The sequence below is a fragment of the Larimichthys crocea genome, chromosome I, assembly GCF_000972845.2.
Source record: "Larimichthys crocea isolate SSNF chromosome I, L_crocea_2.0, whole genome shotgun sequence".
Classification (NCBI taxonomy): domain Eukaryota; kingdom Metazoa; phylum Chordata; class Actinopteri; family Sciaenidae; genus Larimichthys; species Larimichthys crocea.
This window is the reverse complement of record NC_040011.1, coordinates 10,770,039-10,786,043: the sequence shown is the minus strand read 5'-3', so window position 1 is coordinate 10,786,043 and position 16,005 is coordinate 10,770,039. Positions and strand designations below refer to the sequence as shown.

The 16,005-nt window shown below is 42.1% G+C and overlaps 1 protein-coding gene across 1 annotated transcript; it reads left to right on the top strand.

Moving 5' to 3' along the window:
* Positions 1 to 4,874: 4,874 nt before the first annotated feature.
* si:dkey-185m8.2 (trichohyalin) lies at positions 4,875 to 14,339 on the top strand. Its single transcript, XM_027282218.1, has 4 exons — positions 4,875 to 5,068; positions 5,263 to 6,081; positions 7,171 to 10,461; positions 11,188 to 14,339. The coding sequence occupies exons 1-4, from the start codon at positions 5,020 to 5,022 to the stop codon at positions 14,274 to 14,276; spliced, it is 7,248 nt and encodes a 2,415-aa protein (XP_027138019.1). The 5' UTR covers positions 4,875 to 5,019; the 3' UTR covers positions 14,277 to 14,339.
* The last annotated feature ends 1,666 nt before the right edge of the window (positions 14,340 to 16,005 follow it).

Below are 16,005 nucleotides of genomic sequence, written 5' to 3'. Positions count from 1 at the left end.
CTCCCCCCCGGTGCTCTGAGCTCACAGTCTGTTCACCCCGGCTAACAAACTGAACTAACAGCAGCTACAATTGGCAGCAGTTTACTTCACTGTCCATCAGGAAAGTCTGTAAATCGCAGAGAGTTGAGGCGGAGCAGCTGGAGGACATCAGAGGGAAAACCAGAAAACGTTTTTCTCCGTAAAATATGATCCGGTTTCACCAAAATCAACGAAAGAGTCGGTGATTAGTGCCGTAAAACGCCTCATACTTCTCACGAGTTATCGTACCTCGTGCACAAAGTTACATTGTGTGAGAACAGACGTACGAATGACAGATTTTATAAAATAAAAGTTACACAATGTTGCTTTAACAGCCTCAGCTTTGCTAATTTGCTATGACTTGAGAATGTATTGAGGTTTGTCACCTACACGTACACGGTGTCATCTATTAATTCATGTTTATCTTGTACCCCAGCTGTCACAGTGTGTTGTTTGCACACAGGAAAAGCTCTGACAGATGTTCTATTTTCATATTTGGTTTAGCTTATTTCAGGGTTGATTAGAACATGAGTTTGCTTCTGGTTGTACAGGTCGTGTTGGCCTCCAGTCGCAGATGTGGTCAAGTGTGCCGGGAGTCCGCTCACTTCTAATGGTTTATGGTGGCATGTTTATAGGTGTGATACTTTTATTTGAGGTGTTGGTTTTGGATCATAGAGGATACTCCCACTGGTCTGCCGGTGGCTGCCCAGCTGTGGTATGACCTCTACTCCACCTCTCCTTTTGAGGTTTTAGCCTCTCTTATAAATAAAGAGCCAGATATGGACGTTAAGCCATGGCTTTGTGTTGCTGTGTTGTGTTGTGGCCTCTTCATTGTAGCCTCTCTCAGTCGTTATTCCTGGTAGCCTATTTTACAACCAGAGTTTCACTAATAAGAGCATGTTTGTTAGATTCATGAATGACTGGAACAGACCAGAATAGAGCGCTGGTCTGATTCAAGATGCCGATACCGGACTAAAGTTGGTCTGTGGCAAACTGGAGCTGATTCTGAACCGGAGTTGACCCAAATGTGCACATCCACTTAAAAAGGTGTGTGGTAAAGTTTGATTTAAAAAGAAACAAACATGATTTTTACTGAAACATTGTGTTTCTCACAGCCAAATTTAGTTCATATTTTTAAATACATTTCTTCAACTGGCTCTGCTTCCATCGTTCCATCGGATTCACCAACTTTCTCGCTTCTGCCAAGCGGTTCATATTTTACATAAAACGTGTGATAATCGTATCCTAATATGTATACACTTTTTCGGCCTAAGACTATAGGTCACGGTTGGGGTCCCTTGTCATGTTTCAGGTGTCTATGACTTATTTCTGGAAGTTTCTGTAACTTTTGGGAAGATTTAGTGAGAGAATTGGTGTTGAGTTATCCTACTGTTGACATTAAAGTAGTCCCCTTGCGTTTGCTTGAGCCACAGCCCGAAACTAAGTTAATTTAGTCAAAGTCAAGTTTATAATTAACGGTGTATATATATATAACAGAGTTACATTTCGATCATGGGTTTGAGTTTGTTGGTTGGTGTTTCCTGCCAGTTTTTATTGTCTTTCCACCCTGATTAGATTTCACCTGTGTCTTCACTCGTGTATTTAATCTGTCAGCTCCTTGGTTTCAGTGTCAGTCCATTGTTACTTTGTCCTTGTGTTTTTGGATCTTCATTTTTCTGAACCTTCCCTTTTATTTTAAATTTTTGGACCCTTGCCTGCCTTGTCACCCTGTAAGACCTGTGTTCAAAAATCATTTGTGGATTGCACAAACGTCTACATATCAGAAGAGGCTCACAGAAGGATTCGCAATACAGACTCAAAAAGTTTTACTAGATGAAACTAGGAAAACCAAAAGAGTACAGGCAAAAGTATAAACCCGTAAGGCAAAAATCGTGGTCAAAAATCAGGCTAAAGGTCAAAGATCAGGTACTCAAAAACAAGAATACAAGACAAAGAGACGCTGGACAAGACGAACAAAGGGAGCACAGAGACTAAATAGAGGGAAAAGGGGAGGGGAAACAATCAGGCACAGGTGCAACACATGAGGGAGGCAGGTAATCAGGGAACAGGGACGACTCACAGGGGAAGGCGGAGACCTGAAAGACAAGACAGGAGGATAACTGAAAACATGATAGTTCAAGACATGACCCTACATGTTGGCCTTTCTTTGAGTTACCTTGCATGCACAACCCTGACAATTGTGACTTTTATTTTTTATCATAGAGTTCAAATAAGATGTTAAATATGTTTCCTTCCTCATTGACCGAACAATCTTACGCAGAGGAGTCTGATTGGCGGATGAAGCACAGGTGGTGAGGTGACGAGACAGGTGAGAGGAAACCCGAAGGCCACGCCTGGCGACACGCACAACACAGAAACAGGAAAACACCGGGGAAAGGAGGCCTCTGCATGACAACCACTGCTACTGCTGCTGTTCCATTACCACTGACGTTACTATGTGATATTACCATTATTATTATTCCTCTCACTGTTGCTATGACTATTCCTACTCCTGCAGTACTTCTGATACACAGTCTTATTTTCCATATTGGCACTGATATGGTAATAAAGAGCTGTTTGTGCCTTCCAAACAGAAATGGGAGGCACAACTGTGGAGTCACCGCATTGCTTATGCACAAGACAACCTTTTTCATTTATCCATTTGATCTCCTCTTAATCTGCCACCATGAAAGAGAATTTCAAAGAATCAGTGCAAACAAATTTATTTTCCATCCCTCAGGAGAAAGATGGAAGTTTGTAATGTTTCGAAATGATTACAAAAGGAATCTTTATTGGATGTACAAACCTTTGCTCTAAAACTGATTTGAAGTCGGTGACCGGCGTGAAAGGAAAGCTAAAAATACCCACAAGCTCCACAGCAGAATAAAATTACAGTATGTTTCTGGGTTTCCCATTTTCACCACTAGCACTTATCTTCTTGATTGACCAGTTAATTTCAGGGGCAAACTAATCAGCAAATGCCAATGCAAATTTCTATGTTACATTAAAAAAAAGAACGACTGTGAGCTTCAAGCGTTGATGGTAGCATTTTCTGGGCTGTTTTTTATTCATGATATGGAGTCTTTTAGATGCCAGACAGCCTCATATTTGGAGGAAAGTGCTGCTGCTGCTGCTGCTGCAGGGAGTCCAATAAAAAGTAATTCATTTGACATTTACAAAAAGCAGCACACATGTGAAAAGGCATCCATCATGGTAATATTCACCGAACACTTAACAGACCTCAAAACAACTCTGCTCGGGTTAATGGTGCCAAATCAATACGGCTGATTCAGTCCTTTCCATAAACAGGGTTTGTTTTTATTAACCCTGGTGCTGAAGGAAAGGGTGAATCATAAAAGACATGATCTAATGTGTGTGCGTATTTTCATGTGGACTGGACATAAGAACATGTTGTACCATGTATGCAGCCAGGGACACACAGCCACAGCAGCCAGCCACATCGCCGAGGTGCACTGACAGCAGGCAGGCATGATTTAAGGATGCTGGCTCTTCATACAATACGACGACTGTTATAGGGGGATTAAAAAAATATCTGATGTCTCCAGAAAAACAAACTCTGTGGTACTCTGCAATAATGACATTTAAGTGTTCACTAATGTGCATGCTCGAGGGAAGGTCCAAATGCAGACGCCACCGGTGGAAGAGATTGTCCCATCCAAAAATGATTTATTGACACAAATCTTACAGGGTGACAAAGGCAGATAAGGGTCAAAATATAAAGAAAAAGAAAAGGCAAGATCCCAAAACATGAGGACAAAACAAAGGGCTGGACACATAGTAAGGCAACAAACTGACACTGAAACCAAGGAGATCACATATGAAACACGCAAGTGAAGGCAGAATAACAAGACACAGGTGAAAACTAATCAGGGTGGAACCATAGACAGTATTAATATGGACGTTGTATCTCTGACGTCACCCATAAGTCACAAGCGTATGTGAAGCTCAGCCACCTCTTACACTGAAAGCATCTACACTCTTAATCCTGCATAACTTTAAACCTTAATATAATCTGAACAGGTGAGTTGTATATAAATTCACCCTCAGTACAGTTGTCATGAACGGGGAAATTAGCTACAGAGACCAAAACTGTTTTTTGTACCAGGCTGTAAACATGTTTATTTCTGCTGTGAAGTTGGACATTTGAACATGGGGACTTATGGAGACTGACTCACTTCTGGAGCCAGCCTCAAGTGGACGTTTGAGGAACTGCACATTTTTGACACTTCTGCTTTGCTTCACAACCCAGGAAGTTGCATCTTAGTGTGGTGTATGTGTGTGTGTGTGTGTGTTTTAGACTTCCCTACTCGATACACAGATGCTTTTTCGAAAGTTGCTCTTCTGTGCTGCTGTTACTGTGCGTGACGAAAATAAATCCGCTTGAAAGATACTCAAACAATCAGACATCACCGCAATATTTCACAGTTTTATATTTTCTATAAGACTGAACTTCTGTCGGCTGTTTCTTCACTGCAGTCTGAGCACTCTGACAACATGGGTCGAGGCAGGAACTTGAAACCACAAGGCCATGTTAGCTCAGTTTTGCTTGTGGGTAAAGGAAACAGAAGTGCCACACATTTACCACAGCACTGACGGTAAAGAGCGCTGCAGCTCTTATCATGAAGCCTTCATGTGTGTCTAAGCATGTGCATACTACAAGACATGAATCCTTTGCAGTATGCATGCTGTATGTGCATTGCTGTGACTTTTGCAAGCGTGTGCATGTTAAAGTGTCGCCAAAAGCTCGCCGTTCCATCCCTTCTCTTAACTTCCTGTCATCTTGAGTGAGAGTCTGTTAGAAAAACCGCGGGTTGGTCACGTGACACGACATGTTTCCCACACCCACTGTTTGTGCAACACAAAGCTTCATCTTGTGTGTCAGTTGCCTTTCACAAAAAATAAATACTTCCTGTAAAAGATACACAGGAACCAAGAAGAGGAAGAGGAAGGACAAGCGGAAGAAAGTGGACGGGGGAGGTGATGGACACGTCAGATAAAACCGGCAGCCCGGCCATCGACGCGAATGGTGGTGAGTTTATTGTGGAGCTCTTTGTTATTTCTTTGTTTACAAGTATTTTAAATTTGAAATCACACATTCATGTGCGTTCTTATAGCAAACACAGTTGAATGTTTGTATATTTTGATGATAATTATCATTGTAGCATTGAAATACAGGTTTACATGACTGACTTCTGTCACATTTATGTGTTTTGTGTCTTTCAGATTATCCGGTACGGTGCACTGAGGAAGCACTACTCCCTTTCTTCACAGATGAGAGTCTGCAGATTACCATGAACTCCAAAAACCCTCCCGCCTCCGACATCGCTGCTCCTGCTCTCCCAGAACTTAGACTGGTCCTCCTGGGCAGGAAAGGAGCAGGGAAGAGCGCAGCAGGTAACACCATCCTGGGTGGAGGGTTCGAGAGCGGGAAGCCCACGGAGGAGTGCGTGAAAAGGCGAGCAGATGTGGAAGGGAGAAAAGTCACGGTGGTGGACACTCCGGGATGGGAGTGGTACTACCCACTCAACAGCACGCCCAACTGGGTGAGGAGAGAGACTTTACGGAGTGTGTCGCTTTGTCCTTCTGGACCGCACGCTGTTCTTCTGGTGGTGAGATCCTGCGCCTCAGTCACAGAGGCTTACATCAAGGAGATAGAGGAACATCTGGAGCCGCTAGGAAAAGAAGTTTGGGAGCATACCATGCTGCTGTTCACCAGGGGAGACGAGCTCGGCCTGGTGTCCATGGAGCAACGAATCCTGACGAGCGGCCCAGCACTCCATAGACTCCTCCAAAAGTGCGGGAAAAGATACCATGTCGTGGATAACCGAAGCAAAGGAGACGGGACACAAGTCAAAGAGCTGATAAGGAAGCTGGAGGTGATGGTGCATGGGAAGAAGGATGGCAGCAGTCACCTGGAGATGGACAGTACGGTTCTGTTGGGTCTGGAGGCGGACGGGAAGAGGAGAGCCAGGGAGAGGAGGAAGAAGCAGAGGCAGATGGAGGAGCAGATGCAGAGAGGGACCATCAAAGCTGCTCTGATGAGTGAGTATCTATCACAGAAAACCTGCTAAATGTCTTATTGGAAAATATAAATGAACACTGAGAGCTGTGGTAATCTATATTTTTGTACTAACAGTGGAATTATCATCCGACTGCAGTTATATTAACCATTTTAGGGTCTTTTAGCCAGCAACTTTACTGCTTTAGTTAACTTTCCCCACTATATGTCATTTCTAAAAGCAGGAGGCAGCTTTGTTTGACCCAGAAACCTTAATGTGTGCTAACTGTCAGCTAAGGAGTCAGATGATTTCCCTGAAACTGAAACTGAACCTGAACCAAGCTAAGAGAAAGTTAATACTGAATTTACATTCATCAGTTTCACAAGCTTGTGTGCTACTGTAATGCTCTGTTCATCACTTCTTTCTAACTTTGTGAGGTTTCCTGTTTGTTCAGTTGAATCAGATGACCATGTAATGTAAAGAGGTTTCTAAAGGTGCTGAAATCATGATGTATTATTACCTAACTGCACAGCTGACTGTTTTTTTAAGCACCAAATGATGGTTAAAACAAACTAGGAACCAACTGGTGCAGCTCCAGCTGCTGGAGACCAAAACAGAGTTAAATAAAAGTCAATATTGAATGATATTAAGTCCATTGGCCACAACAAACTCCAGGTGAAAGCTGCATCTGTAAATAGTGGCTTTTTGTAGCTTGTAGCTTAATGTTGAAATCTTGGAAAATTGGCACCAAACCAACATTTTTTAGTGCAATGTTTTGGTCGTATGGCTTTAGCCTTTACTGTTGAGTTTCGCTCACTTACTCAATAATAGCCAGACATTTCTGGCTCTGGTAAAGCTTTGATAAACTCACTACCTGCCTGAAACAAACATTAGACAGACAGTAGATTCAATAGTGCAAATAATAATTTCCTGGAGACCAAAAAAAAAGCTAAAACTGAGTGAGTGAAGTGACTTTCATGAGGTGGCCATGAATATGATGAATGCCAACAAGCTTTGTCCAACGGTAGCCTTCGTCCTTTGGTTTGTTGGTGTTTCTGGCCTTTACTGGCCTAAAACAATGAATGACTGCAACATGAACTTCACCATATATCTGTACCTTTCTTCCATCCAGGCGACGGTCTTCAGAGTTCTGAGCTAGACGCCCACCAGTCGTTCTCCAAGGCTCCACGACGTTTACCCGAGGTCAGGCTGGTTCTCCTGGGCGAGCGTGAAACAGGAAAGAGTTCTGCAGGGAACACCATCCTCGGCCAAACGGGCTTCTTCCACGCCGGGGCGGTAACAGAGGAGTGCAACCGTGAGCAAGCAGAGGTGGCTATGCGGGTGGTGACTGTGGTGGATACTCCAGGCTGGGAGGGAGGCGTAGCGGGTGCTACACCTGAGAGGGTTAAGAGGGAGATTATCAACAGTGTGGCCTTGTGTCCACCAGGGCCGCATGCTGTCCTGCTGACTCTGAGGGTGGACACACTGGTGACGATGGGACATGTGAGGGAACATCTGGAACTTCTGGGCGAGGGTGTATGGAGACACACGATATTGCTGTTCACCCACGGGGATCAGCTTCGAGAGGGGGTGGATATTAAGCAGCACATCCAGGGAGGGGGCAGGGACCTCCAGTGGCTGCTGGAGAAGTGCAGAGGCAGGTATCATGTCATTAGCAGTGTAGACGGAGGAGGAAAAGGTAACGGAGCCTCTAGTGAGGTGACGGAGCTCCTGCAGAAGGTGGAAAAGATGGCTGCAATGAACCGATGTGAGGCTTTCTCCGGCATGGTGCAGGAGGTCAGAGATCTGAGCCGGCAAAAGAACGAGAAGTTCACCCAACGCCTGAAGGAAATGGGAGATAAAATACTTCGGCAAGAGGCAGAGTTGAAAAATATAAGAGATAGGGAAATGAAAAGCATTAGGTGGTTTTTTGACAGGAAGAAAAAGGTGAAATCTCCCGGGAAGGCCGACATTCAAAGGGAAGAGGAGGAGGATGAGGACAGGAGGATTGACGAAAGGAAGAATGACATTGGGGAGTTAGAGGACAGGATGCGCTGGTTGACAGAGGATAAAGAGAGAGAAATTCAGGATCTGAGCATAGAAAAAGAGCGACTCCGAGTCGAACTAAACCAGAATGAAAGAGAAAGAGACAAGGCGATGATCAACCTGGAGCTAAAAGAGAGAGAAATCGAAGATCTGAAGGAAAGGATTGACGAACAGCAACTGAAGCTGCTTGACCTTGAATGTGCCAGTGTCGAAAATGAACACGAGAGAAAACAGAGGGAGGATGCCATTAGGACAACAAAACAAGAGTGGATGAGTCGGGTGAAGAAACTGGAAGAAAATATAGAGCGGCAGGAGAAAGAGAAAGCAGATATGATGAAAGAACTTGGTTCTTTAAAAACAGAAATGGACGAGACCAAAAGACACTATGATAATATTCTTGAGAGAAAAACGCAAGAAAAAAACAGAGCGATGGCAGAGATGGAAGAAAAACTAATAGCAGAAGTGATAAAACTGCACGAAAAAGACAAAGAGCTGGAGGAGCTGAGAAAGAAAGCCTCGGCGGAAAAGCAGATAAGTCTGGATAGCATCAAACAAATGGAGAGGAACATTGAAGAAATGAAATCACAACATGAGAAAGAGAAAGAGGCAGAGATGCAGAGCATGAAACAGGAGCATCAGGAAGAAACGGCTAGAAAAATCAGTGACATTGAAAAAATGATGGACACAATGAAAGTTCAACACAATGAAGAAATTAATAGGAAGTTAAAAGACAATGCAGAAAATTTAGAAAGAATCAAACAGCAGCATGAAAATGAAATTAGAGAAATACAGCAAGAGAAACAAAGAGAGGTTACAGAGCTGAAAGAGCAGTTTGCAAAACAAACAGAAGAACAAACGCAAAGAAAAAAGAGAGAGATAGCAGAGTTAGAAGAAAGTTATCGCGTCCAAATGGAAGAGAAAATGCTAGAAAATGAAAAAGAGAAAGAAATTATTCATCTAAACCACAACAAAGACTTGGCACAAAGGATGCAAGAGAAAGAAAAAGAGGTAGAAGTGTTAAAACTTCAGCATCAGGAAGAGATGGTGAGAAAAATGAAAGAAATGGAAAAAGTAATGGAGGCCAGGAGAGCTGAACACCAGGAGGAAATAGACAGAAAAGTGACAGAAAAGGAGGAAGATGTGAAAACAGTCCAACGAGAGTACAGCGACAAACTAAAGGAGCTGGATCAAGAAAGACAAAGAGAGATTAAAGAGCTGAAACAACAGTTTGCAGAAGAAACTGAGAAACAGTTGCAGGAAAGACAAAGACAGGTGAAAGAGTTAGAGCGAAAACACGCCGCCCAAATCGAAGAAAAAGTGCTGGAAAATAAAAAAGAGAAGGAAGCGATGAGTGAAAATTATGAAAAATACATGCAACAGAGAGACAGGCTAATAGAGGAGTTAAAATGTCAGCACGTCGATGAAATCAAAGGCAAAATTCAAGAAAGCGACAAAGAGAAAGAAACTATAGTTACAACGCTCAGGAAAGAGATGCAGGAAAAGGAAAGAGAGACAGAGCAGATGAAACTCAAGCTGCGAGAAAAAGAAGAGAAAGAAACGGAAAGTTTAAAGAACAAGAATGAAATGGAGCAACGACTGGTAGAGAAAGAGAAAGAAATCGAGGAGATGAAACTAAAAATCAAAGAGACAAACGAAAAGCTGCAAGAAAAAGAAGAGAAAGAAACTGATCATTTCAGTTATAAGAAAGAGATGGAGCAAAGACTGGAGGAAAGAGAAAGAGAAATACAAGTATTAAAAGAGCATTTAAATCAACTCGAGCAACAATCGCGGCAGAAAGAAGAGGAAAGAGAAAGAGATGCTTTAAATCTTAACAAACAGATGGCGCAAAGACTGGAGGAGAAAGAAAAAGTGATAGAGGAGATAAAACTCAAGTTGGAAGAAAAAGAAGAGAAAGAAACAGATAATTTAAAGAACAAGAATGAAATGGAGCAACAACTGGCAGAGAAAGAAAAAGAAATCGAGGAGATGAAACTAAAAATCAAAGAAACAAACGAAAAGCTGCAAGAAAAAGAAGAGAAAGAAACTTATCACTTTAATTATAAGAAAGAGATGGAGAAAAGACTGGAAGAAAGAGGAAGAGAAACAGAGGTATTAAAAGAACATTTAAATCAACTCGAGCAACAATCGCGGCAGACAGAAGAGGAAAGAGAAAGAGATGCTTTAAATCTTAAGAAACAGATGGAGCAAAGATTGGAGGAGAAAGAAAAAGTGATAGAAGAGATAAAACTCAAGTTGCGAGAAAAAGAAGAGAAGGAAACAGATAATTTAAAGAACAAGAATGAAATGGAGCAACAACTGGTAGAGAAAGAGAAAGAAATCAAGGAGATGAAACTAAAAATGAAAGAAACAAACGAAAATCACTTTAATTATAAGAAAGAGATGAAGCAAAGACTGGAGGAGAAAGAAGAAGAGATAGAGGAGATCAAATTCAAGTTGGAAGAAAAAGAAGAGAAAGAAACAGAAAATTTAAAGAACAAGAAAGAGATGGAGCAAAGACTGGAGGAGAAAGAAGAAGAGATAGAGGAGATCAAATTCAAGTTGGAAGAAAAAGAAGAGAAAGAAACAGAAAATTTAAAGAACAAGAAAGAGATGGAGCAAAGACTGGAGGAGAAAGAAGAAGAGATAGAGGAGATCAAATTCAAGTTGGAAGAAAAAGAAGAGAAAGAAACAGAAAATTTAAAGAACAAGAAAGAGATGGAGCAAAGACTGGAGGAGAAAGAAGAAGAGATAGAGGAGATCAAATTCAAGTTGGAAGAAAAAGAAGAGAAAGAAACAGAAAATTTAAAGAACAAGAAAGAGATGGAGCAAAGACTGGAGGAGAAAGAAGAAGAGATAGAGGAGATCAAATTCAAGTTGGAAGAAAAAGAAGAGAAAGAAACAGAAAATTTAAAGAACAAGAAAGAGATGGAGCAAAGACTGGAGGAAAAAGAAGAAGAGATAGAGGAGATCAAATTCAAGTTGGAAGAAAAAGAAGAGAAAGAAACAGAAAATTTAAAGAACAAGAATGAAATGGAGCAACAACTGGTAGAGAAAGAAAAAGAAATCGAGGAGATGAAACTAAAAATGAAAGAAACAAACAAAAAGCTGCAAGAAAAAGAAGAGAAAGAAACTTATCACTGTAATTATAAGAAAGAGATGGAGCAAAGACTGGAGGAGAAAGAAGAAGAGATAGAGGAGATCAAACTGAATGTCAAAGAACTGAAGGAAACATTGCAAGAAAAGGAAGAGAAAGAAACAGCAAATTTAAAGAACAAGAAAGAGATGGAGCAACAGCTGTCAGAGAAAGAAAAAGAAATTGAAGAGCTGAAACTAAATGTTAAAGAAGTGAATGAAAAGATGCAACAAAAAGAAGAGAAAGAAATCGATCATTTAAAGGCCAGGAAAGAGATGGAGCAAAGACTGGAGGAAAGAGAAAGAGAGATACAAGTATTAAAAGAAGATTTAAAACAACTCGAGCAGCAATTGCGTCAGAGCGAAGAGGAAAGAGAAAGAGATACTTCAAATCTTAAGAAACAGATGGAGCAAAGACTGGAGGAAAAAGAGAGACAGATGGAGAAACTGCAGCAACATATAAAGGATGTAGACGAAATCCTGCAGAGAAAAGACGAAGAGAGAGGAGAAATTATTCTAAATCAAAAGAGAGAGGCAGAGCGACGACTGCAAGACAGAGAGCAAGAGATGGAGGAGATGAAACTACAGCTTTCAAACGACACGGAGAGGAAACTCAAAGAAAAGGAAACGGAGATCGAAAGTCTCAAACAACAGGCCGACTCCAAGGAGACGAGATGGAGAGAAGAGCAGAGGAGGAAGGACGAGAGGGGAGAAACCGAGATGAACCGTCTGATCGAAATCATTGACAAGAAGACGAAGGAGATAACAGAAGCGCAACGTCTTCTTGCAGAGAGAGACAGCGAGATCAATGAGGCCAAAAAGACGTGTGCAAACAACTCAAAAGAAATCGAAGAGCTGAAGGAAAGCAATAAAAACCAAAGCAGCAGTATGATCGAGATCCAACAACATCACGCAGAGCAGGAAAAGAAGAAAGAGGCTGAAATGTTGGAGAAACTTCAGGAGAAAGACCAAGAACTCAACCAACTTAGACAAAAAGACGGAGAAAACGAGAAAGAGCTCGTCCAACTGAGGCTAATAATTGAGCAGACAAAGTCCGAGCTGAAGGAGCTCACCGCCAAGGTGGAAAAGGAGACGACAAGCATGATTCAGGTTTACGAAAAGGAGATAGAGCGGAGGAACGAGGACATCGAATCCATCGCAAAGGAGAAGGATCGCGCATTGAGTTGTTTGGAGGAAGAAAGTCGACAGAGACTCTCGGAAGTCACTGAGAAATACGAGGAAAGTCGAAGGAGAGTCGACGAGCTGCAGGAGCAAAATGAGAAGATGAGAAAGGAGGCGGACAATCTCAAAATAAAGTGTGAGGAGCTGAAGAAGGAGAGTGAAGAAGGAGTTAGAAAACATCTCAAGGAGTATGAACAGCAGGTGAAGAGCACTGAGGCAGAGATCCAGAGAGGCTTTGAAGAGAGAGATGTTCAGGTCGGTGTTTTGAAAGAGGCAAACGACAAACTGCAAGTGGAGATAGAAAGGATGAAAGAGAGAGAAGGTGAGGCAGAGAGGAAGATGAATGAAATGAGAGAACATTTCCAGACACAGCTGGAGGAGAAACAACGAGAGTTCAGGAGGAGACATCAGGAGATCGAAGAGGAATTCCTGAAAAGGGAAAAAGAAGTAGGAGAAAGGGAGCTGGTTCTGAGTAGAAGAGGACAGGAGCTTGACGAAAAAGAGATAGAGCTTGTTGAGAAAGAGGTAAAGTTGGAAAGTAAGGCGCAAGAACTCAGCAAATGGGAAGCCCAACAGCAAAAAGAGCAACAAGAAAAGCGTAGACACGAGCAAGATGTGAGCACGAGGGCGCAAGACATCGAGAAGAAGGAAAGGGAGCTGGACAACTTGCTTAGAGCTCTGGAAGGCAAACAGAAAGAGCTGAGCTGTCACGGTCAAGACCTTCAGAAGAAGGTTAAAGGGCTGAAAGATCAAGGCAGAGAGCTCAAAGACAGGGAGTATTACTTAAGAAACGAAGAGCAGGGGTTGCTCAACTGGAAGTCAGAGTTGCAGATGCGAAACGAGTACGTGAACTCCACGACGCAGGAGTTAGACGAGCTGGGGAGAGACTTGGCTTTGCTGAAGGAGGAACTTTGCAACAAAGAGAAAAACTTAAAGGAGTCGCTTAAGAAAATGGGCAAATGGGAACAAAATCTTAAAGAAAGGGAGGAAAGGCTCCAAAGAGGGAAGAGAGATATGGAGATCCAACACGAGGTGGATGCTTTTGATCTGGCAGTGGCAGTCGAGAGCTCAGAAGACGACCAAGAGGTCAGCGAGAGAAGGGGAAAGGGAAGAGGAGGAAATGCAAAGGACGGGGAGGATCAGAGGATGAAAACACCACCGTCAGCTGCGGAGAGCAATAACTGTCATCCTGAAACACTAAAGGAGATAGAGATGGCTGGGGAACAGGAAGCGGTGAGAGGAACAGGAGTAGAGACGAAAGAGATCAGTCGAGATTTACAGTTTTTATCTGCAAGTCACATGAGCTCAAACAACAAAGAGTCTCCTGGATCAGATTTGAGGGTGGTGGTGTTAGGGGAGTCATGGTCGTCTAACTCCCCAGTCGGACTCACCATCCTGTGTGGGGAGACATCCAAAAATGAAGGGTACACCTTCAGGCATTGGAGAGGTCAAAGAGCTGGACGACGCCTCGCCATGGTAGAACCGCTACGCCTGAAGTGGCGTGACGGACCGGATCCGAACAACACAATGCAAAGAAAAAGCATCATTGACAGCATCTCCTGGTGTCGCCCCGGACCTCACGTGGTCCTCCTGCTCATGCCGGCCTTCTTGACCTGCACGCAGAAGTACAGGAGAGCCGTGGAGGAGCACATGGGTTTGCTCGGGGAAGGCATTTGGCAACGAGCGCTGGTTCTGTTCACATGGGGGGAGATTTTAGGGGAGAGCGCAGAGCAGCACATCCTGAGGAACGGGGAGCTAAAGAGACTTGTAGAGAGATGTGGGGGCAGGTATCATGTAGTGACCAGCAAGAAAAGCAACTCTGTGATTGAGGGATTATTCGAGAAGATGGAGGATATGGTGGCTTTGAACAGCGTGTAGAAAAAACTGTTCTTTTCATCTTCTTATGTGAATATCTTTGAATAAATTTCAATTATCTAAGAAGTAATCAGATCCTGTATTTGCTATATCACAACGTAAAAAACACCACATCTTAAGTAAAGGTACTAATGACGTATAAAGAGATTTTTATTTCTGCACTTCACATCCATAAAGGCTGCAGCTTGAAATGTACATAAGAATTAAGAGATACAAACCTCTCCCGAGGATCACGGGATAAATCGGAGTGGCTGTGAAGTGATTAATGATGTACTGCAACACAAATCTGTAGTCATCTTTACTGATTTGCTGAAATATTTGATAATTGTTCCTATCTTTGGGATTCAAGTCTAGAAGAATCCATCTAATGTGTAACTACACTTCTATCAAGTCTAGAAGAATCCATCTAATGTGTAACTACACTTCTAAAAAAACAAGATAATTGAGTAAATCTGACTCAAAATAAACAAAAATATCTGCCAACACAATTTTTTATTTGATTTTTCTAAAACAAGTAAAAATATCTAACCTCAACGAACCCACAGAAACTTTAAAACTTGTGCATTCTCACTAATAACAACTGCATTTGTCTTGATACAAATCAAATATATGAGAATTATTTTCTAGTGCAATCACTTTGACATCAAGCTATACTTTATATATTAAAACCAGTGATAACTATGAAAGTAAATGCTGCTTTCCACCGCTGAATTTAACATCCTGCTTCATGAATATTCATGACTTATTCACGTCTTATAAAATCATATAAAATTCTGAATGAGCTGCAAATTCGACAGGATTTTTTGGAGGAACCTCGGCTGACCCGCACTGTCTGTGTTAAAAGAAAGACTTTCATGCTCTCTCCACAAGATGGGGACCTTGTGTCAGTGTAGAGATTACTCTCTGAGAACCAAAGTAATGAGTGTTGAAAGTCACTGATGACAAGGAGTTGATGGTGAAAGTATTGTGAAGCTACTCAAATATATATTTTTTTAAACCATGTTTTACAATTTTCTGCGTAAATGGCTACTTTTAAAAGGAAGACCACACAAAGGCTGACTAGCAGGCCTTGTGCTCCATCTTGACTGGAGGCATTTTTCAGGAGAACCAAAACCGTCTCGCAATTATAACCCCAGGAGGCCTCCCCGCACACGCTGAGAGGACTCCTGCTTTGACAAGTAAATTATGACTCTTGATGAGAGGAGTACGGCTTTTTCTCAGAATGCAATTTTTGACAGCCAGGAAAATGCGAGTGGATACATACAACAACTTCCATCATCATCATCCGTGGAGCCAGATGCAACAGTCTGAAAAAAAAAAAAAAACACTCACGTGCAATCATCAGGCTAAAAATTATGGAGTGTTGAGTGCTGGTCTGTATCTAACTTGGCAGCAATGTTTTTTTTTTTTAATCTGTCCATTCAGTGTGAGCCGCCTTTAGAGGCAAGATGAGAGGGCGTTGTGTCAAGATGGAGCCCTGCTTCTTTAAACATCTCTGCAGGGTGGGACTGTTTTCAAAGCGTCTAGGGGAAAATTAAGAAAAAAAAGTTGCCAAATTGCAGCTGATGCACATAATTTTCATACATTTTATCATAATGTTTTAAAGATATCAGGTATACAACACAAACTCATGTCATAATATGTCATAAGCAATGCATTTTCTCATTTTTAAATCCTCAGATTTATCTGGGTAACAAGTAACAAACTCCCCAGACAACTAAAATAATATAAT

Coding starts and splice junctions, on each gene's coding strand:
- si:dkey-185m8.2 (XM_027282218.1), top strand. CDS start 5,020: ATGGACACGTCAGATAAAACCGGCAGCCCGGCCATCGACGCGAATGGT. Junction 5,069..5,262: donor GGCCATCGACGCGAATGGTG/GTGAGTTTATTG, acceptor TGTGTCTTTCAG/ATTATCCGGTACGGTGCACT. Junction 10,462..11,187: donor AATGAAAGAAACAAACGAAA/ATCACTTTAATT, acceptor AAACAAACAAAA/AGCTGCAAGAAAAAGAAGAG.